Source organism: Oncorhynchus nerka, linkage group LG9a (genome assembly GCF_034236695.1).
Source record: "Oncorhynchus nerka isolate Pitt River linkage group LG9a, Oner_Uvic_2.0, whole genome shotgun sequence".
Lineage (NCBI taxonomy): Eukaryota > Metazoa > Chordata > Actinopteri > Salmoniformes > Salmonidae > Oncorhynchus > Oncorhynchus nerka.
This window is the reverse complement of record NC_088404.1, coordinates 43,072,415-43,099,730: the sequence shown is the minus strand read 5'-3', so window position 1 is coordinate 43,099,730 and position 27,316 is coordinate 43,072,415. Positions and strand designations below refer to the sequence as shown.

The 27,316-nt window shown below is 43.2% G+C and overlaps 1 protein-coding gene and 1 pseudogene across 1 annotated transcript in view; one reads left to right on the top strand and one right to left on the bottom strand.

Moving 5' to 3' along the window:
- The first annotated feature begins 7,850 nt into the window (after positions 1 to 7,850).
- On the top strand, positions 7,851 to 16,697 carry LOC135573297 (1-phosphatidylinositol 4,5-bisphosphate phosphodiesterase gamma-2-like; annotated as a pseudogene).
- Positions 16,698 to 17,294: 597 nt separating this feature from the next.
- The window catches only part of LOC115134339 (C-Maf-inducing protein-like), a 34,205-nt gene continuing 24,183 nt past the window's right edge, over positions 17,295 to 27,316 (bottom strand). Inside the window, 11 exon segments of the mRNA XM_029668181.2 lie at positions 17,295 to 22,445; positions 22,536 to 22,606; positions 24,380 to 24,485; positions 24,596 to 24,742; positions 24,934 to 24,981; positions 25,351 to 25,491; positions 25,604 to 25,720; positions 25,815 to 25,922; positions 26,047 to 26,095; positions 26,204 to 26,230; positions 26,860 to 26,925. Of these exon segments, the coding sequence (XP_029524041.2) occupies positions 22,392 to 22,445; positions 22,536 to 22,606; positions 24,380 to 24,485; positions 24,596 to 24,742; positions 24,934 to 24,981; positions 25,351 to 25,491; positions 25,604 to 25,720; positions 25,815 to 25,922; positions 26,047 to 26,095; positions 26,204 to 26,230; positions 26,860 to 26,925 (934 nt within the window). The 3' untranslated portion in view covers positions 17,295 to 22,391.

Below are 27,316 nucleotides of genomic sequence, written 5' to 3'. Positions count from 1 at the left end.
TGTTCCAGGAAATTGGAGCAAGGAAAGATGTCCTGGACTTTGAGCAGTTTTGTAAATTCTACAATATTCTAATGTTTGATCAGAAAGATGTGTCAGAATGTTCCTGTACTAATCTCTAAGTACACCATGCTGAACATATACTACAGTTTCACCACCATTTACCGACAGTTTTACTCCTCTTCCAGCTTATGTACTGCATGTGTTGATATTGAAAGTGTTAGCTAGTATATCACATTTAGCATGTTTAATAATATGATGAGACAGATTTGTGCTGTCAACCTGGCTGTGTGTGTGACTGTGTATTGACTTGTGACTTGTGTGTATGTGTTTCATCAGATTCTCGAGGAGTTTAAAAAGGGAGTCGTGTGCTTTCATCATGGGGTGGGTCTTTCTATTTCTTTGAAATACTTTATGTAGTTCTACAATCACAATCAATCATTTTCTCGGCTTATATGGGTAAACTTGTCTTGTTGTTGGTGTGTTGTGGTTCTACCCTACTGTAGTAGTACAGATAAACCTTCTGCTTCTGCAGTTCTTCTCCATGATTTCCAACGGTTTCTTCTGTACCAGCAGAAGGTAAGAATCAATCTATCTTTCAATTATAAAATTGGTAAAACTGTCATTTTCAGTCAGTGTTTAAATCCAAACTGGTTTTCCAGGAGAATGGTAAGAAAGACTCACTCAGCGTTCAAATTACAACCTTTACTTTCAGTTATTTGAAAATGAAATAATCTCCAAAAGATCTCTATTTTGTTTTTAAAGCCATAGAAAACTGGTTGCAATTTCTGTTTAATCCACCAGAAAATACATAACAAATATAACAATACATATTACTCGAATATACTAATTGACAGAAAAAAAACATTACAAAATAAATATATATTTTGTTTAGTGATATCATAAATAGGACTGGTGGAGTTACAGTATGTCACACATGCAGCTAACAAAAACATATGGAAATGTCTGCTCTATGCAAAATTACCACCAACGGATTGATGCATTACAGCAAAAATAGAGGCAAGTGGAAGAGGGAGAAGATAAAGAAAAAGCATAAATTGTCTCCACCACTAATCTGATAGTGGGGTGGTAGGTGCTCAGTCTTCCCTATGACTCAGCTCAGGTACATACAGACACAATTGTATAGAATCGCATCAACTCGTTCCCCTAATCAAACCAAATCTCACGGAATCTTTTCAAACTGAAATGTATCGTTCCTATATTGTTTCGGAGCCCACGTATCTATCTAGATGCGTATCAAATTGTTCATGAAAGGAGAGATGCACATCCCTATTCAGGCACGCTACTCCTTACACAGTTTAAGCTAGAAACACCGTTCAAACTGTAAAACGTGTTGACTGGTCTGGTTTGAGTTGCTTGTATTCAACTTTTATACTTTTAAAACTATTAAGCTTTTTGTCATTTTTTATGTCCATCTTCATTCACTTTCATGGGACTTATTTCAGCAACATAAAGGTCCCATTGTGACATCATGACTTCCAACATTTAATTCACTGTAAATGCAATAATTAAACTTTTGACACAAATGAGCTACTTTGACCAGTTTGCAAAAAAAAAATAATAAAAAGTGTAGAGGGTATGAAATCTTCTTCTACTTCTCTGCTATTCAACTACGAAATCGGAACAAAAATATATTCTACCGATTACAGTTTTTTCCAACTGCTTACACACAATCTTTTCATGTCACACGATTTTTGAAACCTTTCACTCAAAGTGCAAAACTACACACCAAATATCCAAAACCATAAGCTATTTCTCAGCCTTTGACTCAGTTGTCAATTGCATAAAACACTTTTTTCAAAACACTACACACAATTCTCTACCTAAAACACAAAAATCTAACAGGAAGTGACTTGCTGTCATGTATTGTCATGTTATGTCTTGTTCCTGTTCTTTCTCTTCACTTCGTTTCCCCCTGCTGGTCGTATTAGGTTACCTTCTCTCCCTTTCCTTCCCCCAGCTGTTCCTCATCTCCTCTAACTACCTTGTTTACTCTCTCTCACCTGTTCCCTTTTTTCCCTCTGATTAGGTCTCTATTTCTCTCTCTGTTTCTGCTTCTGTCTTTGTCAGATTCTCGTTTGCTTCACCCTTGTCCTGTCCTGTCGTAATCTGCCTCTTCATCAGATGCTACGTGTGATCAGGTACCTCTGTCCTCTACTACCCGCGCCTACCCGGAGAGACCAGCAGTCTGTCGGCGCTAACCCTGCTATTCTCCTCTGCTGCTAGAAGGGGACTCTCCTGTTAAGATCAGAGGACTTTATAATTTGTTTGTCGCCCTCTCTGCGGGTTGTCTATGTTGTCAATCGATACATCTGAAGAGGATCTATGTCTTCCCTGTGTTTTGACATTAAAAGACTCTGTTTCTGTTAAAGCGCTTTTGGGTCCTCACTCACCTGCATAACAGAAGAATCTGACCAAGAATGGACCCAGCGACGTCGGATCCTCTCCACTCAGCCGTCGAGATCCAGGGAGCGATGCTAGGCAGACACGAGCAGGAATTGTCTGCTGCTCGACATGCCGTTGAGACCCTGGCCGCCCAAGCCTCCGACCTCTCGAAACAGATTCACCATCTCCGCCTCGATCCACCGGCCACTTCCAGGGTTTCCGAATTTCCGGAGCCCAGAATTAATAACCCGCCGTGTTACTCTGGGGAGCCCACTGAATGCCGCTCGTTCCTCACCCAGTGTGATATTGTGTTTTCTCTCCAGCCCAACACTTACTCCAGGGGCACAGCTCGTATCGCCTACGTCATATCTCTCCTTACTGGACGGGCTCGTGAGTGGGGCACGGCAATCTGGGAGGTGAGGGCTGAGTGCACTAACCAGTATCAGGACTTTAAGGAGGAGATGATACGGGTTTTTGATCGTTCTGTTTTTGGGGAAGAAGCTTCCAGGGTCCTGTCTTCCCTATGTCAAGGTAATCGATCCATAACAGATTACTCTATTGCGTTTCGCACTCTTGCTGCCTCCAGTGACTGGAACGAGCCGGCTTTGCTCACTCGTTTTCTGGAGGGTTTCCGCGCGGAGGTAAAGGATGAGATTCTCTCCCGGGAGGTTCCTCCCAGCGTGGATTCCTTGATTGAACTCGCTATTCGCATAGAACGACGGGTTGATCTTCATCACCGAGCTCGTGGAAGGGAGCTCGCGTTATCCGTTGCCCCCCTCTCCGCATCACTACCATCTTCCTCCACTGGCTCGGGTGCTGAGCCTATGCAGCTGGGGGGTATCCGCATCTCGACTAAGGAGAGGGAACGGAGAATCTCCAACCGCCTCTGTCTCTATTGCGGTTCCGCTGGTCATTTTGTCACTTCATGTCCAGTAAAAGGCCAGAGCTCATCAGTAAGCGGAGGGCTACTGGTGAGCGCTACTACTCAGGTCTCTCCTTCAAGATCCTGTACTACCTTGTCGGTCCATCTACGCTGGACCGGTTCGGCAGCTTCCTGCAGTGCCTTGATAGACTCTGGGGCGGAGGGCTGCTTTATGGACGAAGCCTGGGCTCGGGAACATGACATTCCTCTCAGACGGTTAGGGGAGTCCACGGCCTTGTTCGCTTTGGATGGTAGCCCTCTCCCCAGGATTCAGCGTGAAACGCTACCTTTAACCCTCATTGTCTCTGGTAATCATAGCGAGACCATTTCTTTTTAAATTTTTCGTTCACCTTTTACTCCTGTTGTTTTGGGCCATCCCTGGCTAGTGTGTCATAATCCTTCTATTAATTGGTCTAGTAATTCTATCCTCTCCTGGAACGTCTCTTGTCATGTGAAGTGTTTAATGTCTGCTATCCCTCCTGTTTCCTCTGTCTCTTCTTCACAGGAGGAGCCTGGTGATTTAACGGGGGTGCCGGAGGAATATCACGATCTGCGCACGGTGTTCAGTCGGTCCAGGGCCACCTCTCTTCCTCCGCACCGGTCGTATGATCCCGGGGTAGACTATACTCTCTGTCGGCTCCCGAACGTAAGGCTCTCGAAGATTATTTGTCTGTAGCTCTCGACGCCGGTACCGTAGTTCCCTCCTCCTCTCCCGCCAGAGCGGGGTTTTTTTTTGTTAAGAAGAAGGACGGGTCCCTGCGCCCCTGCGTGGATTATCGAGGGCTGAATGACATAACGGTTAAGAATCGTTATCCGCTTCCCCTTATGTCTTCAGCCTTCGAGATCCTGCAGGGAGCCAGGTTTTTCACTAAGTTGGACCTCCGTAACGCTTACCATCTCGTGCGCATCAGGGAGGGGGACGAGTGGAAAACGGCGTTTAACACTCCGTTAGGGCACTTTGAATACCGGGTTCGGCCGTTCGGCCTCGCTAACGCTCCAGCTGTCTTTCAGGCATTAGTGAATGATGTCCTGAGAGACATGCTGAACATCTTTGTTTTCGTTTACCTTGACGATATCCTGATTTTTTCACCGTCACTCCAGATTCATGTTCAGCACGTTCGACGTGTCCTCCAGCGCCTTTTAGAGAATTGTCTTTATGTGAAGGCTGAGAAGTGCTCTTTTCATGCCTCCTCCGTCACATTTCTCGGTTCTGTTATTTCCGCTGAAGGCATTAAGATGGATCCCTCTAAGGTCCAATCTGTCATCGATTGGCCCGTCCCTAAGTCACGCGTCGAGCTGCAGCGCTTTCTCGGCTTCGCGAATTTCTATCGTCGTTTCATCCGTAATTTCGGTCAGGTGGCAGCTCCTCTCACAGCCCTTACTTCTGTCAAGACGTGCTTTAAGTGGTCCGTTTCTGCCCAGGGAGCTTTTGATCTCCTCAAGAAGCGTTTTACATCCGCACCTATCCTTGTTACACCTGACGTCTCTAGACAGTTCATTGTCGAGGTTGACGCGTCAGAGGTGGGCGTGGGAGCCATTCTTTCCCAGCGCTCCTCTCTGACAACAAGGTTCACCCTTGCGCGTATTTTCTCATCGCCTGTCGCCATCGCCATCGGAACGTAACTATGATGTGGAAACCGGCGAACTGCTCGCCATCCGCTTAGCCCTAGGCGAATGGCGACAGTGGTTGGAGGGGGCGACCGTTCCTTTTGTCGTTTGGACTGACCATAGGAACCTTGAGTACATCCGTTCTGCCAAACGACTTAATGCGCGTCAGGCTCGTTGGGCGCTGTTTTTCGCTCGTTTCGAGTTCGTTATTTCTTATCGTCCGGGCTCTAAGAACACCAAGCCTGATGCGTTATCCCGTCTCTTCAGTCTTCAGTAGCCTCTACCGACCCCGAGGCGATTCTCCCTGAGGGGCGTGTTGTCGGGTTGACTGTCTGGGGAATTGAGAGGCAGGTAAAGCAAGCACTCACTCACACTCCGTCGCCGCGCGCTTGTCCTAAGAACCTTCTTTTCGTTCCCGTTCCTACTCGTCTGGCCGTTCTTCAGTGGGCTCACTCTGCCAAGTTAGCCGGCCACCCCGGCGTTCGGGGTACGCTTGCTTCCATTCGCCAGCGTTTTTGGTGGCCCACTCAGGAGCGTGACACGCGTCGTTTCGTGGCTGCTTGTTCGGACTGCGCGCAGACTAAGTCCGGTAACTCCCCTCCTGCCGGCCGTCTCAGACCGCTTTCCATTCCCTCTCGACCGTGGTCTCACATCGCCTTAGATTTTATTACCGGACTGCCTTCGTCAGCGGGAAGACTGTTATTCTAACGGTAGTCGATAGGTTCTCTAAGGCGGCTCATTTTATTCCCTCGCTAAGCTTCCTTCTGCTAAAGAGACGGCACAAATCATCATTGAGAATGTTTTCAGAATTCATGGCCTTCCGTCAGACGTCGTTTCGGACAGGGGTCCGCAATTAACGTCTCAATTTTGGAGGGAGTTTTGCCGTTTGATTGGGGCTTCCGTCAGTCTCTCTTCCGGCTTTCACCCCCAGTCTAACGGTCAAGCAGAACGGGCCAATCAGACTATTGGTCGCATCTTACGCAGTCTTTCTTTTCGAAACCCTGCGTCTTGGGCAGAACAGCTCCCCTGGGCAGAATATGCTCACAACTCGCTTCCTTCGTCTGCGACCGGGCTATCTCCTTTTCAGAGTAGCCTCGGGTACCAGCCTCCTCTGTTCCCGTCTCAGCTCGCCGAGTCCAGCGTCCCCTCCGCTCAGGCTTTTGTCCAACGTTGTGAGCGCACCTGGAAGAGGGTCAGGTCTGCACTTTGCCGTTATAGGGCGCAGACTGTGAGAGCCGCTAATAAGCGTAGGACTAAGAGTCCTAGATATTGTCGCGGTCAGAGAGTATGGCTTTCCACTCAAAACCTTCCCCTTAAGACAGCTTCTCGCAAGTTGACCCCGCAGTTCATTGGTCCGTTCCGTATTTCTCAGGTCATTAATCCTGTCGCAGTGCGACTTCTTCTTCCGCAACATCTTCGTCGCGTCCACCCGGTCTTCCATGTCTCCTGTGTGCCCTTTCTTCGCACCCCCGTTCGTCTCCCCCCCCCCCCCCCATCCTTGTCGAGGGCGCACCTATCTACAGGGTCCGTAAGATTTTGGACATGCGTCCTCGGGGCCGTGGTCATCAGTACCTAGTGGATTGGGAGGGGTACGGTCCTGAGGAAAGGAGTTGGGTTCCATCTCGGGACGTGCTGGACCGTTCGCTTATCGATGATTTCCTCCGTTGCCGCCAGGTTTCCTCCTCGAGTGCGCCAGGAGGCGCTCGGTGAGTGGGGGGGGGTACTGTCATGTATTGTCATGTTATGTCTTGTTCCTGTTCTTTCTCTTCTCTTCGTTTCGCCCTGCTGGTCGTATTAGGTTACCTTCTCTCCCTTTCCTTCCCCCAGCTGTTCCTCATCTCCTCTAACTACCTCGTTTACTCTCTCTCACCTGTTCCCTTTTTTCCCTCTGATTAGGTCTCTATTTCTCTCTCTGTTTCTGCTTCTGTCTTTGTCAGATTCTCGTTTGCTTCACCCTTGTCCTGTCCTGTCGTAATCTGCCTCTTCATCAGATGCTACGTGTGATCAGGTACCTCTGTCCTCTACTACCCGCGCCTACCCGGAGAGACCAGCAGTCTGTCGGCGCTAACCCTGCTATTCTCCTCTGCTGCTAGAAGGGGACTCTCCTGTTAAGATCAGAGGACTTTATAATTTGTTTGTCGCCCTCTCTGCGGGTTGTCTATGTTGTCAATCGATACATCCGAAGAGGATCTATGTCTTCCCTGTGTTTTGACATTAAAAGACTCTGTTTCTGTTAAAGCGCTTTTGGGTCCTCACTCACCTGCATAACAAAATGAAAATAGTCCAGGTATTTATATACACATTTTTGTTGTACTTTATCAAAGACCTTTTCAAAATCAGCTATGAATACCAGGTTTGGTTTCCCAGATTTTTCATAGTGTTCTGTTGTTTCCAGTACTTGTCTTATATTATCTACAATGTATCGTCCATGTAAAACCTGTTTGATTATAATGAATAATATGCATTTTGCTAGAATTTTGGCATCACAACACACTGAACTGTAAGGGGTCTTCAGTTTTTTAGGTGGACTGGATCTTTATGTTTACCACCTGGGCCCTGTTTCAGTATAGTGAAATCAGACCTTCATGCTGGGTATCTGATAGTCTACCATTTTTATAGGAGTGGTTAAAGCATGCTAATAACAGACCTCTGAGTACATAAAAAAGGTTTGATATATCTCAACTGGTATGCCATCCAGGCCTGGAGTTTTCCCCGACTTAAAGGCTTTAATTGCATCAAGAAGTTCCTACTCTGTAATTTGGCCTTTACATGAATCTTTCGGTACAGCTGTTAATTTTACACTATTAATAAATAAAACATTCTTACAATTAACTTCAGTTAGTAGAGATGGCGACTATAATGAAAACATGTGCTTTAAGTTCTTTCCTTCCTCTTTCAAAATATAGTTTGGTGAATCATGGATGACGCCATCATTTGTAACACGTTTCTGTAAGTTCTTTTTTGTAGCATTTCTATGTTGAAAATAAAAACATTATTTGGTGCATTTTTTTCCATATTCCATCCAGTTTGCTTCATTTTTTTTATCTTTCTTGAATAAGTTCCTCCAGTTCTTTTTGTTTTTCCTGTAACTTATTCTGTGCCTTTATGGTCCAGTTATTTTATTACTATCTACAGTTGAAGTCAAAAGTTGACATCCACTTAGGTTGGAGTCATTAAAACTCGTTTTTCAACCACTCCACAAATGTCTTGTTAACAAACTATAGTTTTGGCAAGTCGGTTACGACATCTACTTTTGTGCATGACACAAGTCATTTTTCCAACAGTTGTTTACAGACAGATTATTTATCTTATAATTCACTGTATCACAATTCCAGTGGGTCAGAAGTTTGGTTCATCCTTGGGAGCAATTTCCAAACGCCTGAAGGTACCACGTTCATCTGTACAAACAATAGTACGCAAGTATAAACACCATGGGACCACGCAGCCGTCATACCGCTCAGGAAGGAGATGTGTTCTGCCTCCTAGAGATGAACGTACTTTGGTGCGAAAAGTGCAAATCATTCCCAGAACAACAGCAAAGGACTTTGTGAAGATGCTGGAGGAAACAGGTAAAAAAGTATCTATATCCACAGTAAAACAACAACTATATCGACATAACCTGAAAGGCCGCTCAGCAAGGAGGAAGCCATTGCTCCTAAACCACTATAAGAAAGCCAGACTACGGTTTGCAACTGCACATGGGGACGAAGATCATACTTTTTGGAGAATTGTCCTCAAACACCATCCCAACCATGAAGCATGGGGTGGCAGCATCATGTTGTGGGGGTGCTTTTCTGCAGGAGGGCCTGGTGCACTTCCAAAATATATGGCATTATGAGAAGCAAAATTATATGGATATATGGAAGCAGCATCTCAAGACATCAGTCAGGAAGTTAAAGCTTGGTCGCAAATGGGTTTTCCAAATGGACAATGACCCCAAGTATACTTCCAAAGTTGTGGCAAAATGGCTTAAGAACAACAAAGTCAAGTTATTGGAGTGGCCATCACAAAGCCCTGACCTCAATCGAATAGAAATGTGTGGTCAAAACTGAAAAAGCATGTGCGAGCAAGGAGGCCTACAAACCTGACTCAGTTACACCAGCTCTGTCAGGAGGAATGGGCCAAAATTCACCAAACTTATTTGTGGGAAGCTTGTGGAAGGCTACCCGAAACATTTGACCCAAGTTAAACAATTTAAAGGCAATGCTACCAAATACTAATTGAGTGTATGTAAACTTCTGACCCACTGGGAATGTGATGAAATAAATAAAACCTGAAATAAATCATTCTCTCTACTATTATTCTGACATTTCACATTCTTAAAATGAAGTGGTTATCCTAACTTACCTAAGACATGGAATTTTTACTAGGATTAAATGTCAGGAATTGTGAAACACTGAGTTTAAATGTATTTGGCGTATGTCAACTTCTGACTGCAACTGTATCTGTACTGTTAGTTCATCTGTTTCCTTTCTTAAATCATTTGACCTAAATAGTTTTTGTTTGAAAGATGAGTATTGAATTGCATTGCCTCTAAAGGCACATTTAAAAGTGTCCGATACAATAAGGGGATCTTCTGCAACTATGTTATGTAGGAAAATGTCCGTTATAAATGATTGTGTCTTGGTTAAAAACAAGTTGTCATCCAGTAGGCTTTGATTATATTTTAAATATCCTTGTCCATGTTGAAATGCTGTAAAATAATGTGTATGCCAATTATTTAATGGTCTGACTGCATTATTTTCTATATGAACACTTAACTTTTGGTTCCAGCGAGAATGTCAGAAGAAAGTAGTCAAGACGACTAGCTTGATTGAGCCTCCGCCATGTATATCTCACTAGGTCAGGATATTTAAGCCTCCATATATCCACTAATTCCAATATATCCATAATATTCATGATTTCCTTAAGTGCATGAGGGTGTTTGTAGTATGATGTCTTTTACGGTCCATTGAGATACTTAAAACCATATTATAATCTCGCACCACAATAATAGAGTTGTGTATTGCTTTGGACAGTATTTTTTTTTACAATGTAGAAAGTAGTAAAAATAAAGAAAAACCCTTGAATGAAGAGGTGTGTCCAAACTTTTGACTGGTACTGTATATATAGAAAAAATACTAACACAACATGCAACAATTTCAAATATTTTACTGTGTTACAGTTCATTTTTGAATTAATTGTTACCTTTAATTGTTACCTATAACAAGGACTGGCAGTAGAAAATCTACATTTTTGGTAAGCAATTATTATTCATTTTATACTACAGTTTGTGATTCCATCCTATACTGTCCCTAACATCATTACCCCTTAGCAACAGATGTGGGATGCATACACGCACACACCCCACCCCACACTTCCCACACAAACACCTCTACCCCTACCTGTGTTGGGATCCTCCAACGGAATTCCCACCGGCTAAGTACAATGTTGTCAAGGTTTTCATTAGCAGCTTTGAGGAAATCCTTGTATATTATGTTCTCCCATCAGGGGGCTTTGGCTTCGTTGGACCAACCCTGCCAGGCAGGCTCAGACTCTCGAGGGGGCGGTGCTGCATTAGCATTCATCTTTCTGTCTTGATTGCGTAGGCTACATGCGGTATGCTTAGGGTAGGTAGTGTTGGGCACCGATCCATCACCATAGGACAGATATAAATGAACTATATATTTGTAAAAAATATTTTTTACGTATATCCCATGTATGCGCAAAAAATGAGACTCTCGCTCTGTCACAACTCCTGCTCGCAGACACACATGGGTTCTGACATTTGCAACCACTTCCTTTGCTCACTCACTTTCAACTCTTCACTCTTTTCCAATCCCACAAACACTCGTACACGCAATCTTTCAACACACCCACACCCTCCACACATATACTCACTTACATACCCCACATAATGTACCTCCTATGTCCTCTGGTTTTTGGTTACTATTTCCACCTTATTTATTCCTGCCTAATTTAGGGCTTTTGAGCGCTTTTGTGTTCCAGTTACGTATATTTGGGGATTTATTATTTAATGAATTGTCCCTCCCTCTAATGCTGTTCTTTAAATCTAGTTATACATTCTATAAATAAACATTGAATAAATACAAATTATTTTATAACATTCCCGAACTTCAGTAGTATAGCATATTGGTAGTAATTTCGTTATCAAATGTATTATATTATTTTCAAAAACATTTATACAGTTATCTGACAGTCATACGCAGTTACATGCATAAAAGTTTGATAAGCTACTGAACTGAAGGAGAGGGCACATCACATCAATTCAGTCACAACAGATAAGAGGTATTTTGGGAATAAAACAATGAGTAAAAAACATTTGTGAATCGTCGATTCGTAACGTTTGAATCGGTTTACTGACCGATGCATGCTTACTTTGGGGCGACAGGGTAGTCTAGTGGTTAGGGCGTTGGACTAGTAACCGGAAGGTTGCAAGTTCAAATACCCGAGCTGACAAGGTACAAATCTGTCGTTCTGCCCCTGAACAGGCAGTTAAAACCTCTTAAAGAGGCTGCGAATTTTTGCAGCTTTTTGTTAAAAATCGCGCAAAATTTCAACGTCCTGCTACTCATGTCAGGAATATAGTATATGCATATGATTAGTATGTGTGGATAGAAAACACTCTGAAGTTTATTAAACTGGTTAAATCATGTCTGTGACTATAACAGAACGTGTGTAGGAGGCAAAATCCCAAGGAAAACTGTTCACAAAAAACAAAACAAAAATATCCCTCCGCCAGTCTCTGTATTGTCTATGGCAAGGGAAAATAGATAGCGTCCAGTTTACAGTTCCTACAGCTTCCACACGATGTCGCCAGTCTTGGCAATTGGATTGAAGTTAATCCTTGGTGAAATGAGAAATAGGCACTTCCTGTCGTCGAGTACACCGGAGGAAGTTATGAAAGGGAGAATATGGACCATGATTTCAAGACTTGCTGCTATTGAATACAGATCGCCCCATGATCAATTTGATCCATTGTTAACGTTTACTAATACCTAAAGTTGGATTACAAAAGTAGTTTGAAGTGTTTTGTCAAAGTTTATAGACAACTTTTTTAATTTAAAAAAATGACGTTGCGTTTTGGAAAGCAGTTTTTTCCTAGATCAGACGGGCTTCATAATTGGACATTTTAGGTATACATGGACGGATTTAATAAAAAAAAAGACCCAATTGTGATGTTTATGGGACATATAGGAGTGCTATCAAAGAAGCTCGTCAAAGGTAATGAATGTTTTATATTTTATTTCTGCGTTTTGTGTAGCGCCGGCTACGCTAATTATTTTGTTTACGTCCCCTTTGGGTATTTCGGGGGTTGCATGCTATCAGATAATAGCTTCTCATGCTTTCGCCGAAAAGCATTTTAAAAATCTGACATGTTGGCTAGATTCATAACGAGTGTAGCTTTAATTGAGTACCCTGCATGTGTGTTTTAATGAAAGTTTGAGTTGTATCGAGTACTATTAGTTGTCACTCTGAAATTTCCGCTGATGTTGATCCCTGTACAGGGACAGCAGCCATAGGCCGTCATTGAAAATTAGAATGTGTTCTGAAGACTTGCCTAGTTAAATAAAGGTAAAAAATTATTTTTTGGGGATCGGTTTGGGCTCCCACGGACTGATGCATTCATATCTTAAACATTTGAACCGGGACCGACGCATATTGGTGAATCCCTAGTGTTAAATAATAACAATAATAAGAAATATGTTGAAGATTTAAAGTGGAGACTCTTGCTTCGTAAGTCCCATTAATAACTAACTATAAGTCAGAAGTATGTTGAAGATTTAAAGTGGGGGACTCTTGCTTCGCAAGTCACGTTAATGATGGAATTTCTCATGGAAGAATGGGGTCGCATTTCTACTATAGAGTTTCAGACACTTGTAAAATCAATGCCAAGATCTATTGAATCTGTTCTGACCTGTGGAGGCCCAATGCCCTATTAAGACACTTTATGTTGGTGTTTCCTTTATTTTGGCAGTTATCTGTATCTTGTGTTTCAAGATTGCATCCATTTCTGCCTGTGTGTTAACATAATCAGTAGACATTTAGAACTCTACAGTGTACATATTTGTCTTACGGGTCATGGAGGACAATCCTTTGGGGGAATAGGTGAAAATGAGTTGTTGACATTTCCAAGTGTAACGTTTGTGAGTACAGTATTTCTATTACATCCATTTTACATACTGTCCAAACACACTACAGATTTGCGCGATCTAAATGTAAAGGTCATTTCCGTTTGCGCCAACATATGCAGCGTTTGCCGTGAATGCAGTTTCTGTGACCGCCGGAACATTGCTTCTAATTGTCAATCATGCTATAAAGCAGGTCTTTAGCGCTACGGATTAAATAGAGCCCATAATCTATTCATAAAACATGCTGTCTTCACATGACAAACACACTACATACCAAAGCACCCAGTCCTTCCACACAGCACATGCTCATCACACTGACTGCCCATACCACATATCAACAGGACACACAACTGCACAAGTCCAAAGGGATTGTTTTAAACCTCTACACCATACACTGGCTAAATATACAATTTACTGTACATCACATAAACACAGCTTAATCCTGTACCCAAACACAACACTCTGTATTCTATTACAGTACATTGCACATAGTAAATATTCAACTCGCTCTTTCCTATGTTTCCTCCATCCATTTCTCTTCTCAGTGAGATCGGGAAAGAATGGGGAGTCCCATGTCATGACACTTGAGTGATTAGGACAGTAAAATACAGTTTGACTTTGCGGCTGAGTCGCTGGAAGACTTGTTTGAGTGGTACCAGGTGGCCTGGGACATCACCCAGAGAGAGATCACCAAGCAGCACAACAAGCAGTTAGAGGCCAGTATCATAATATTCCATATAACCTATCTATAGTTAAGAGGCTATGAAATAATTATATCTTCCATTCTAAAGGTGCTCAGCCCAGCATCTTCAGTGATGTCATGCTGACAGGAAGCTGCTGTGTGTGTTCTGTCCTACAGATCAAGCAGCAGGAGGAGTTGGAGAAGAGGTCGCCATTAAGATGTCTGACCTGGTGGAGTACTGCCAGCCTCGCAGCAAGGAGAAGGACCACTTTGGTATGATCCTCAGCCCTACCACCCTGACCAAGACAAACCTTCATACCATAACTGCTAACAGCTACACAGCCTACATTGTTGCCACCATATTAATGTTATAGTCAACAAACTAGAACTAACTTGTTACTAAATCCAAAATCCAATCCATGTGTACAATCACACTGTACGGTATACAGCAAACAGTTCAGCAGTTACACCGGCGGGCCCCCGTGGCAATGAATAAATGAAACCCGAAAGCTTACCTTGACTTGGAAGAGTTGCAGTGTTGGATGGCCAGCTAGCTAACATAAATAGCATTCCTCTCTGTTTGAGTCAGGTTGTTGAGAAGGCTAAATTAGCTGCATTAGCTAAGTAAGTGAAACTAAAAAATATATATAGCTAGCTTTCTCTCTCTCTCTGCTCCTTCTCCTTCATTTTTAAAGAAATTAATTTGTTAAAAAAACTGTTGTCTTTCTCTCTGAGTCAACTTCTCACCACACGTTATGCACTGCACTGCAGTGCTAGCTAGCTGTAGTTTATGCTTTCAGTACTAGATTAATTTGATTGGATGGGCAATATGTTGGTTCATACGAAAAGTGCTCTGATAGGTTGGAGGACGTCCTTCGGAAGTTGTCATAATTACTGTGTAAGTCTATCGAAGGGGGTGTACCCAGACGAGGACGGAAAATAGCTGCGGCTACACCATGCTACTCTAGACCTTCTTTGCAAGACAGTGTGTTTCAATCAGTTATTTGGTGACAGGAATATGTTTAGTGTAGTTTTTTCTAAAAAAGGATCACATTTTTTGTTTAACTTTTTATTTATCTGAAATTCACTGAGTAGGATGGTCCTCCCCTACCTCCTCTAAGGAGCCGCCACTGTATGACATGCACTGCAATACACATTGAAAGATTTCACATTTGTGTTTTCAAATGACATACAATCTACTCTTAACTCACACTCTTATGATTACTACCAGAAGTCACTCTGCACAACAATCAAATGTGGTGGACCCCAGGAAGAGTAGCAGCTGCGAAACAGGATCCAAATAAATAAACAAATATTCGTATGGGTCTGATCAAACTCAGTCTGCCCATTCCCAACCATGTCCCCACAGTGAAATATTGCTACAAAGAGATCCGCTCCTTCGTGGAGATCAAGACCCCGGCCAAGAACAGAACTCCAGACTTCCTGAGGTATAACCGCAAGGCCTTGAGCCGCATCTACCCCAAGGGCCAACGTGTGGACTCATCCAACTACGACCCTTACCCTCTGTGGACCTGCGGCTGCCACATGGTGGCGCTCAACTTTCAGATTGCAGGTGGGTTTGACAAGCATGAGTTAAAGATGGAGGAATGAGATGTAAAGTAGACCTAAACTAGAGAGTGAGTGCCTCCTGAATTGTGTTCACAGAGATGAAAAAAGTGCTTTCTCGGTGTACCAGTGGTAATCATTTGTTTGTGTCCCCAGATAAATACTCAACTCAACAGTGCCCTCTTCAGTCCACATACAGGCAACAGACAGAAATGTTGTGCTCTGACAGCTATGATCCACAGCTGGAGAAGAGGAAAGTCAAGTTCACCCTTACTGTCAGAGTAAGGCCCTCCTCATTGTCCAGAATTATTTATGTACAATGACATATCCCTGATAATCTTTCACATGGTAAACAAACTGGTTACTGTTGAGCACTGAATCTGTTGTGCTGCCGCCTGTAGGTGCTAGCTGCCAGACACCTGCCAAAGCCAGGCCGTAGCATCGCCCTTTTGTAGAGACGGAGCTGTGTGAACACACAGAGGACAACAAGTGTAAGACCGTTCTCTCTCGTAAGGAGTGGGAGCGGGGGTTTGAGTGGATGGAATTACTTTCCAGCTATTTAAAGAAACTCAGCTTCTGTGTGTTGTTTCAAAGAGGATTGTGTATTTATTTATGTTGGTAACTGGACTTGTTTAGGTGACAATGGGCTGAACCCAGTGTGGAAGGCCCCTCCAGAGCCAGTGACATTCCTAGTGCATGAGCCAGAGCTCACCTTCCTGCGCTTCGTGGTGAATGAGGAGGACATGTTCTCAGACCCAAACTTCCTGGCTCAGGCTACCTTCCCTGTGAAGGGCATCCACTCAGGTAGGATCCACACACTAATATGCAGTGTATGAACCCATAGGCTCCTCGTTTACACATTAACACACTGTTCTCTGTCTCTTAGGGCACCGTTCAGTTCCTCTGAAAAATGGTTTCAATGACAGCATAGAGCTAGCTTCTTTACTAGTCTACATCAACGTGCAGCAGGTGGAGGTGAGACACACACACACACTGCATGTTGACTGGAAACAGCCTTTGATGTGAGTTACTGGTGGTGTTTGTATCTGGATGGTGAGCCTGTGCCATTCAGAAGCAGAGGAGCTATACTCATCAACTAGCCAACTGTGAAGGAGGCAGGCGGAGCTAAGCAACAAGCTTTTCCTGTACGACACCCACGTCAGCCAGCAGAGCTCCGACCCCCCACAGCTCCGTAATGACCTCATGAGAGTTCAGCACCAATGAAAAGCAGAGAAGATCCAAGACACCTGCAAACAGAAGTAGGCCGAGTTATGCTCCTTTGTTACAATGGGCATACATTAATTCTCTCTTGTCTGGTCCTCTGCTATGTCCTAGGATACAGGAAAAGAAATCAACAGTAAATTATATTCCTGAGGTCAGCTAATCCTGAGCCTAGAGGAGCATCAGGGCTACAAAAAAAAAACTGTTCCCACTGCCCCCCAAGCTTCAGTCTTTCAAAGCCAATGCCAAAAGAGAGATAATGTGTGACTTACCTCTGTACGAGAGCTGATTGCATATATATATATATTTATATATTTTTTTAACCTTTGCATACGTTTTCTGTTTTTTAATGAATAGGTAAATCAGATGAACAGTGAAAGGTGCACTATGCAGCATTGAAATAAGTACAATTTGAGGTTTTTGAAGAATACAGCTGAAAAGTACCTGCAGGGGCAGGAATTAGTGTTACCCGTAAATGGTTTCTTTTCTTATGTTTTCCTTTCAACAAATGCATTTCTTTACTACTGATATCAGACAAAAGGGCTATTTGCAGGTTGAATTGTTGCGTAGAGCACCTTTATTTTCCAACATTTTAATTATGTTGCTTTGATAATCCTTTGTTTATATTTTTGTTTAGGGTTCCTCTGCATCATTTTGTCAAAACATGACCTCTGCTTCATTTTACGAGGTTTAACTATGGGATGTTTGACATCCCAGTGAAATTTACAGTGATCCTATAAATAACTATGCAGCACTCACATTTGAAACATATTCAGACAGTTTATTTTGATTGAAATTATTTCACATCATAGTTCTTATTTTCCTGTAGAAGGTCTTGTATTTGTTTACAACAGCCACAGAGCAGCAGCAGCAGTAACCCAGCTGTAGAAGCAGATAACACAGACAAGAGAAAATGAGGGCAGCGTTTGATCTGCAAAAATGACAGGAATCATGGGAAACCTAGTTTATGTCCATGACTGAGCCAGCGGGGGGGCACAGCAGCAGGCACCCCGCTGTCAACCACATTAAGACTCAAGCCGCAGTCACAATTCTAATGAAAAATCTTTACAAATTCCCGAAAAATTAGAACAGGTAATATCACCTCTGATTAGAGAGGAATGAGAAGAGAGAGGGAATTAGGGAGAAGAGGAGACATAAACCCAAGCGAAGCACAGTGAGCTCCACAGGATAGCAATATAACAAATTAATATATTTTTTAATAACAATCACAATTTCCTCTACAGTAATAAAACCCTCCACATTCCCACCTCTAGGTCTCCCTCTTTTAACTATACATTTGAAATGTTAAAAACTAGAGGAGCATCAGGGCTACAAAAAAAAAAAAAAACTGTTCCCACTGCCCCCCCCCCCTCCACCCCACCCACTATTACCACATCAATAGAAATGGTCCAAGAGCAGATTCTGTCAACGGTTACAAAAAAATAATTCCACATATTGAATCTCTCCACTTATCACACAGTATCTCACCAGTGTACAAACAGTACAGTAACCAGTAAACTCACTGGCATACATACATACTATGTTCATATCATTATACACAGTATTTTGTGCACAAGCTAATGTATTCCAGCAATACAAAAGGTCTGTAATCACACAAAGGTGATTCAGTCGCTGGTCTACGACATGTACTGCTCATCATTGCGCTTCGATCAGAACATCGTGGTAACCCATGGACAAAGGGGGTAGGGCGACTGCAGAGCTAGTGATCTGACCCTTTTCATATTCAAAATCGTAAAAAATCAAGTTAAAATAAAAAAACATCAGCTGATATACCAGTCAAAAGTCTGGACACCTACTTATGCAATGGTTTTTCTATACAATTTTCTACATTGTACATTGTAGACCTCCAAACTATGAAATAACAGACTTGGAATCATGTAGTAAAAAAAAAAAAAGTTAAACTAAATCAAAATATGTTTTAGATTCTTCAAAGTAGCAACCCTTGATGACAGCTTTGCACACACTTGGCATTCTCTCAACCAGCTTAATTTTATTTGACCTTTATTTAACTAGGCAAGTCAGTTAAGAACAAATTCTTATTTACAATGCAGGTGTAGTAACTTCCTTGTTCAGGGGCAGAACGACAGATTTTTACCTTTTTAGCTCAGGGACTCGAGCTAGCAACCTTTCGGTTACTGGCCCAATGTTCTAACTACTAGGCTACCTGCTGCCCCATGAGGTAGTCACCTGGAATGCATTTCAATTAACAGGTGTGCCTTATTAAAAGTATATTTGTGGAATTTCTTTCCTTAATGCATTTGAGTCAATCAGTTGTGTTGTGACAAGGTAGAGGTGGTATACAGAAGATAGTCCTATTGGTAAAAGACCAAGTCCGTATCATAGCGACAACGGCTCAAATAAGCAAAGACAAACATGGTCAGTCAATCCGGAAAATTAAGAACTTCGAAAGTTTCAAGTGCAGTCGCAATAAACATCAAGCACTATGACGAAACTGGCTCTCATGAGGACTGCCACGGGAAAGGAAGACCCAGAGTTACCTCTGCTGCAGAGGACAAGTTCATTAGTTACCAGCCTCAGAAATTGCAGCCCAAATAAATGCTTCACAGAGTTCAAGTAACAGACACATCTGTTCAGAGGAGATTGCGCAAACCAGGCCTTCATGGTTGAATTGCTGCAAAGAAACCACTACTGAAGGACACTAATAATAAGAAGAGACTTGCTTGGGCCATGAAACACGACAATGGATATTAGACCGGTGGAAATCTGTCCTTTAGTCTGACGAGTCCACATTTGAGAATTTTGATTCCAACCGCCGTGTCTTTGTGAGACGCAGAGTAGGTGAACGGATGATCTCCGCATGTGTGGTTGCCACCGTGAAGCATGGAGGTGGTGGTGTGATGGTGCTTTGCTGGTGACACGGTCAGTGATTTATTTAGAATTCAAGGCACACTTAACCAGCATGGCTACCACAGCATTCTGCAGCTATACGCCATCCCATCTGGTTCGCCCTTAGTGGGACTATTATTTGTTTTCCAACAGGACAATGACCCAACACACCTCCAGGCTGCGTAAGGACTATTTGAGGTGTGATGAGTGCTGCATCAATGACCTCCACAATCACCCGACCTCAACCCAATTGAGATGGTTTGGGATGAGTTGGACCGCAGCATGGAGGATAAGCAGCCAACAAGTGCTCAAAATATGTGGGGACTCCTTCAAGACGGTTGGAAAAGCATTCCTCATGAAGCTGGTTAATAGAATGCCAAGAGAGTCCAATGCTGTCATCCAGGCAAAGGGTGGCTACTTTGAAAAATATCAAATATATTTCAATTTGTTTTAACACTTTTTTGGTTACTACATGATTCCATGTGTCATTTCATAGGTTTGAGGTCTTCCCTATTATTTTAAAATGTAGAAAATGGTCAAAAGAAAGTAGGTGTCCACATTTGACTGGTACTGTACATACAAAATAGATGACAAACACTTGATTAAAGTGATCAAATCAAACAAACCGTTGAAACAAATACAAAATCAGCCATAACAATTACCATGAAAACCTAATGGAAGGTAGATTACAGTGCACTTTGTGTGGAAATTAAAGTAATGTCCACACGCACACATCCTGAAGATGAAGGCAACAGCCTCCCTAACAGGGAGACTAAGAGAAACACAGAGCGGAGGGGAACATAGAGAGGGACAGAAAATTATATACACTTGTATTTACATTATACAGGATGTGACAGCATGAGGTCCTAAGCCTGGTGGCCATATACAACAACATTTAGTGCACCGAACCGTCGTGGCACTCAAAATAAACATAGCATTGAAATCTTATTGGACGGTGTCCAACTGTGTCCTGAAAGTTCTGCCAAAACTGAACGGAAAGAATTCTTGAGCATTCTGGAGAAAACAAAAGTGGAGGGAACCAGAGTCGGGCATACAGAATAACGCTCCGATTGTGTACGAGACGCCTTGAAAGGGCACAGAGAAGGAACAGATTCATCAAAACCACCTAAAGCAGAAGAGACAGAGGGACAACTCTTCTGCAGTTTGTGGGCCAAGTTACCACATACCTGAATGCTGTAATATCACATTCCTTGGTAATTATATAGGAAATCTATTCAGAACTGGTGGTATTGCCCATGCAAACAGAAAGTGTTCTCATGATTCCAAATGAAGTTCGAGGAATGAAACATTTTACCCCAGCTACATGTACTACATAATGGGTGAGCATACTCCAAAACAGTGCCCTCTCTCCATGCTTGATGGGCAAAGGGAAAGAGGGCGACCTAGTCAGAGTAGAGAGAAATGTGGCTCTGTGAACAAATGATTAGCACGTTGGAGTCCACGTGATTCTATGCCACTGTATCAGATAGTACTGATGTATGATACAATATATTTGTGTTTTGAAGTGCAGTATGGCAACAACAAAAAAATGGATTGAAACAGAAATGAACTTGTTTGGCTTTCCACTCTGGTACTGACCGACCAACCACAAAAGGTCTTATTCCAGAGACTCTGGGCAGGTTATGTGCTGCTTTTTTAAAACAGGGTCATCTATACACCATGCAGTTGCCTCTACAGTCTGTTCACTCCTGACATTTATCACAAAATACTCCTAAGGATGTCCACGGCCTGTATATCTACAGCCAATATCAAAATGTATCCCATATTTATCTTTAGAAAAACTTGTACCATCATGCCAAAATGTCAACATTGAGAGGTTGATGCAAGGTGCACATAGGGCTTCAGTTTGGGCCTCAGCATGGATAAGAATGTTAGGCAACATCTTGATTGATTGTGTGACAAAAGTCAACTGCGGTATGCCTGGAAAGTAACTTAACATATGAGAAAATAATCGGAGGCAGAAAGAGGGATATGAAGTTGAGAAATTATAAATACAAGGCAGTCCCAGACCACCTACTACACAATCATTCTATTAAATATGGGAGTTATGTACATTGAAAACACAAATTAAAAGGAAACATTTCTTCCTTTTAATAGTGTTGCAACCACAGAGCAGAGCTCCTGAAATGTCTGCTTAAATGTCACACACAATATATGAATGCAGAGATGTCTGGAAAAATATGTTCATTCAAGTTGATAAAAATTGATTGAGTGTCATATGAGTAATTAGGCACAGTCTTGCAATTTTTATTTTGTTTGAGGTAGCACCTCATCCCCAATAAAGGACTGGAAAGGCCAGAATCTGAACCTGAAAGAACCCAAACAAAAAAAACAAGACCGAAATGACAATTGGACACATCTTTAGAGCTACATTTGGATTGAAGTAGAGGCAATATCAAAAGTGTACTGGAATGTGACCTGGTTATCTAACCTTGATCAGACAAGGATAGAAGAACTCCCAGTAAATGGAGGGAAGAGTGCATTTAAACATAAAAGGTCCTCAGAGAGAGTGGGAGAGAGGGAGGGGAGACATATCCATTTGTTTACTTGGTGTTCTGTGTACATTTGACACAACACTGAATAAATCTATGAGGAGCCTATTGAGAGCAAATAGGATGATCTGGACAGGAACTGAGTGAGAAACCACGCATGAGAGAGAAAGATAAGGTCCCTTGTGTCACAAGAAAGTGGGTCCTTGCTTTTTTGATGATGTCGCTAAAAAGGAGCTCCTTATATTTTGATGATGTCACTAGAAATATAGTAATTCTCGCTTGACATGTTTCTAGAGAGGTCCAGGCGTTCTGATGTCGTCTCCAGATAAATAAAAAAAAAAGGTCCTTGTCTACAGATGGGAGAGGATCCTCTTGTTGTTGATGTAAGAGAGACTATGTGTTCTGTTGATATCAGGTAATCCTCATGTTTGGATGGTGTGGGAGTTGGTGTTCTAGTGATGTCACACAGGATGTGTTCACCAGGCCTCGGTGTAGCGGACATCCACCTCCGTCAGATTGGGGAGTTTGGCCTGACAGGAAGAGAGAGGAGAAAAGATAAGATACCACAAACTATAATTCGGTGTTCTTGTCAACAGAGAGGGTCTCACGGTTCATCTTACCTTTAAGTCCTCGTATGTGTCTGCTGTGAGCTTTGTGCTGTTCATGTTCAAACTGCACAGGCTCTTCATGGCTGGAAGAGACACGCATAAACATGTCACCTTAACCTACATGAACATATATAGATCTAGGAGGCTGTGTGGAAGGCCTGTTCTATACTGAATGTATGAGGTTGTGGGGCAGGTGTGAAGTATAGTGGGGCAAAAAAGTATTTAGCCAGCCACCAATTGTGCAAGTTCTCCCACTTAAAAAGATGAGGCCTGTAATGTTCATCATAGGTACACTTCAACTATGACAGACAAAATGAGAAGAAAAATCACATTGTATGATTTTTAATGAATTTATTTGCAAATTATGGTGGAAAATAAGTATTTGGTCACCTACAAACAAGCAAGATTTCTGGCTCTCACAGACCTGTAACTTCTTTAAGAGGCTCCTCTGTCCTCCACTCGTTACCTGTATTAATGGCACCTGTTTGAACTTGTTATCAGTATAAAAGACACCTGTCCACAACCTCAAACAGTCACACTCCAAACTCCACTATGGCCAAGACCAAAGAGCTGTCAAATGACACCAGAAACAAAATTGTAGACCTGCACCAGGCTGGGAAGACTGAATCTGCAATAGGTAAGCAGCTTGGTTTGAAGAAATCAACTGTGGGAGCAATTATTAGGAAATGGAAGACATACAAGACCACTGATAATCTCCTTCGATTTGGGGCTCCACGCAAGATCTCACCCCGTGGGGTCAAAATGCTCACAAGCAAAAATCTCAGAAGCACACGCGGGGGGACCTAGTGAATGACCTGCAGAGAGCTGGGACCAAAGTAACAAAGCCTACCATCAGTAGCACACTACGCCGCCAGGGACTCAAATCCTGCAGTGCCAGATGTGTCCCCCTGCTGAAGCCAGTACATGCATGTCCAGGCCCGTCTGAAGTTTGCTAGAGAGCATTTGGATGGTCCAGAAGAAGATTGGGAGAATGCCATATGGTCAGATGAAACCAAAATATAACTTTTTGATAAAAACTCAACTCGTCTTGTTTGGAGGACAAATAATGCTGAGTTGCATCCAAAGAACACCATACCTACTGTGAAGCATGGGGGGTGGAAACATCATGCTTTGGGGCTGTTTTTCTGCAAAGGGACCAGGACGACTGATCCGTGTAAAGGAAAGAATGAATGGGGCCATGTATCGTGAGATTTTGAGTGAAAACCTCCTTCCATCAGCAAGGGAATTGAAGCAATTGAAGCAATTGAAGATGAAATGTGGCTGGGTCTTTCAGCATGACAATGATCGCAAACACACCGCCCGGGCAACGAAGGAGTGGCTTCGTAAGAAGCATTTCAAGGTCCTGGAGTGGCCTAGCCAGTCTCCAGATCTCAACCCCATAGAAAATCTTTGGAGGAAGTTGAAAGTCCGTGTTGCCCAGCAACAGCCCCAAAACATCACTGCTCTAGAGGAGATCTGCATGGAGGAATGGGCCAAAATACCAGCGACAGTGTGTGAAAATCTTGTGAAGACTTACAGAAAACATTTGACCTCTTCTCATTGCCAACAAAGAGTATATAACAAAGTATTGAGAAACTTTTGTTATTGACCAAATACTTATTTTCCACCATAATTTGCAAATAAATTCATAAAAAAATTCTACAATGTGATTTTCTGGATTATTTCTCTCATTTTGTCTGTCATAGTTGAAGTGTACCTATGATGAAAATTACAGGCCTCTCTCATCTTTTTAAGTGGGAGAACATGCACAATTGGTGGCTGACTAAATACTTTTTTGCCCCACTGTATACCATATGTGAGTAGCATATAGTCAAATGATTTAGATGAGTTCTTACAGCTGAGGGACAGCAGGCCGGCGTCGGTCACGGGTGTCTCACACAGATTCAACACCTGCAGACACGCCAAGTGTTCAGACAGCAACCGCAATCCTGTATCTCCAAACTGAAGGAAAGACAAAAACAGGAAGAGAGGATTTGTCTTTCAAAGTCATACAGAGTATTACTCATCAAGTTCAAATAAAAACAAAAAATGTGATGTGTGTGTGTTCTGACCTGAGTGGACCAAAGGTTGAGCTGTTTGAGAGAGGGCAATTTGATGAGCTGTTCAGCACAGGCACTGGTGACGTTGGTGAAGGCAAGGCTCAGGTTCTCCAGGTTCCCAAAGGAGCCAGAGCTCAGCAGCCTGGCAAGGTCTGCATCCTACTCAGAGATACACAGAGAAATGGTCAGATACAGAGGCAGGGAGAGACATCATGTTGTTCAAATTGAATCGAGACATGGAGAGTCAGGTCATCTTTCTCGCAAAATGTAACAGTTAAATTTGAACATTTTGTATAAAAAAAACAAATAATGTGAGGAAATGGCAGTAGTGTAATAAAAGCCAATCTCACTGTAGACTTGGAGGGCAGAGTGAGTCGGGTGGGGCCTCCTTTTCTTTGCTGAGGGAGAAAGGAAATTTAAAAAATGGCGACTGATTACAGCAGTTCCCTATTCAGACAGCAGGTGGTGTCTATGAGCAATGTGCCAATGATGAAATAGGAGGTCTCTTAAATGAGATAAAGGGTTCATATTTGCATGAAGTAACAATACAGAAACACTAGGTAACACGGGATAATGAATAGATAACTCTAGCAGAGTGGACAATGTAGAGTAGTATCAGTTTTAACTGAGCAGATACTACAGTTGTCCGCTGACAGCCTAGACCTTGTGTATTTTGAGAAGACATTACAGTAGAATTGGGAAAGCAGTGTGAGGTTGAGCGTGTCGTGTTCGAGCCTTTGTTTGTGCACAGTGCGGTAGTAACTCACCAGCTCTTTGAGCTCCCTCTGCCTGTCACACAGCTGCTCATACATGTGAAGGCCCACCGGAGTGCTCTCCAGGGTGGAGATGATCTGTAGCTGGGTGTCCTTGTTCTCGATGATGTTGTACTCCAGCATCAGGCACAGGATCTGAAAAACACACACACACACAGGGTCACCTCTGCTTCCTGTGCACTCGCACCTCTAAAAACACACAATAATAAAAACAAGTCAGCTCTGTACATAGGGCACACACACACACCTCAACCATGGTCTGGTTCCCACGCAGAGCCAGGAGCATGCAGGGCCCCAGCTTGTTTTCAGCCAGGGACAGGAGAAACTTCTTAGTTTTGTAGCAGGAGCCCATAAGAATGTGAACCTGGAGGAGAGAGTCAAAGGTCAAGTCTAGCCAATCAGAACACAAGGTAGGTATGAGGTTCAGGATTATTAGGGTAACACCACCAATCACTCACCATGCTGGCAAAGAGCTCCCCATCATCATCACAAGCCACACCCCCTGGACTGTAGAGCTGGAACCAACCGTCCTTTCCTGAGCGCACACTGAGCAGACAGGAGTGGACCTGCAACAACCACACAACAATGACTACACACACACACACACACACACACACACACACACACACAAATCCAACACTGAACTAAGGCGAAACAGTGATGTATGGTCAGAGATGCACACACACTAACCTCCTGTCTGGGGTCCTCTGCAAACCTCTGAATAACATGTTTCAGCTCTCTGTTCAAAACAGACAGACAAGTCAGGCACAATCCTCATGCTTTCCTTGTAGGATGGTAACTGAAATGTAACATTTGTTAACTAGAAGTCATGGCTGTAGATACTTACTTCGTAAATTTGGCATGTGCAAGGGCCCTAAAGAGGTGGTAAGAATACACATTAAAAACAAGATGAAATACAATAATTATGATTAAATTGAGAATAAAACATGTTTAAACATGCAGTAAGATGTTGAACAGATTGCAGCTGGATCGCATAGGAAACACATCCAATTTTTTTGTTGGTTTAAACATAGCTGAGCAACAACACACAAATACATGTCAATCTATCGGAAGTTGGGGGATGTGTGTTTTCTGTCTGACTCAATCCCTCTAGGAGTTGTGTCGGAGTGTTGTTGCACTTTCTAATGACGCCTGAACGCTTGGATTAGGCTCTGGTGCGCAGGTGAGCAGCAGGTGAGTCTGCCGGCTGTGACAACAACATCCCTCTGTAGGTGACTGGTAATGAGGGCCCGGACTGAGGAGCCAATTACAACAGCCACTCAGGGGGGGGCGCCTCATCCCCAGCAGGGCACCTCAGCAGCACACCCACGTCAACACCACTCCCAGGCCACTACACGGAAGAGACAGGCCCTCACCCAAAGTCCCAGCCCCAACCCCAAAGCCTGGAGGAGGAAGGGTGGAGGGCCGGGGAGTGACCAGGAAAAGGTGAGGGAGCACAAGAGGTGGAAGTGGATAGGTGTAGAGCCAGGGCAGTATACTTACTCTTTGGGGAATGGGATGGGCTGCAGCAGGCTAGCCAGGGCGGGTCTCCAGTCATCATAGTCAGACCTGAATGGTTGCAGAGAGAAAGAGATAAGAGTAAGAACAGAAAGGTGGACACATAATGAGAGCAGGGGGCTGGGCACACAGGGAATCACGAGAGGTAACCCGAGTGTCGCCCTATGATGCCAAACAAATCCATCAATTCAATGGGACGAAGAGAGGATCAGATTCCTGTCTGTTAAGTGTCACAGTTACAGTCATTCCCCGTTCCCACACACATAATAGAACCACTTGTGCCACTTCCCTCTTGCAAAACATCGTCACACCCATGTCATCCATCCATTCAGAGACACACTAGCAGACACTCCTTCCTTTTGAATGATTCTCCAGTAGGACATCAGACGCAGCAGCTGTGTTGAGCTACTCAGCACAGCCCACACAGATAGTGCCAAACATG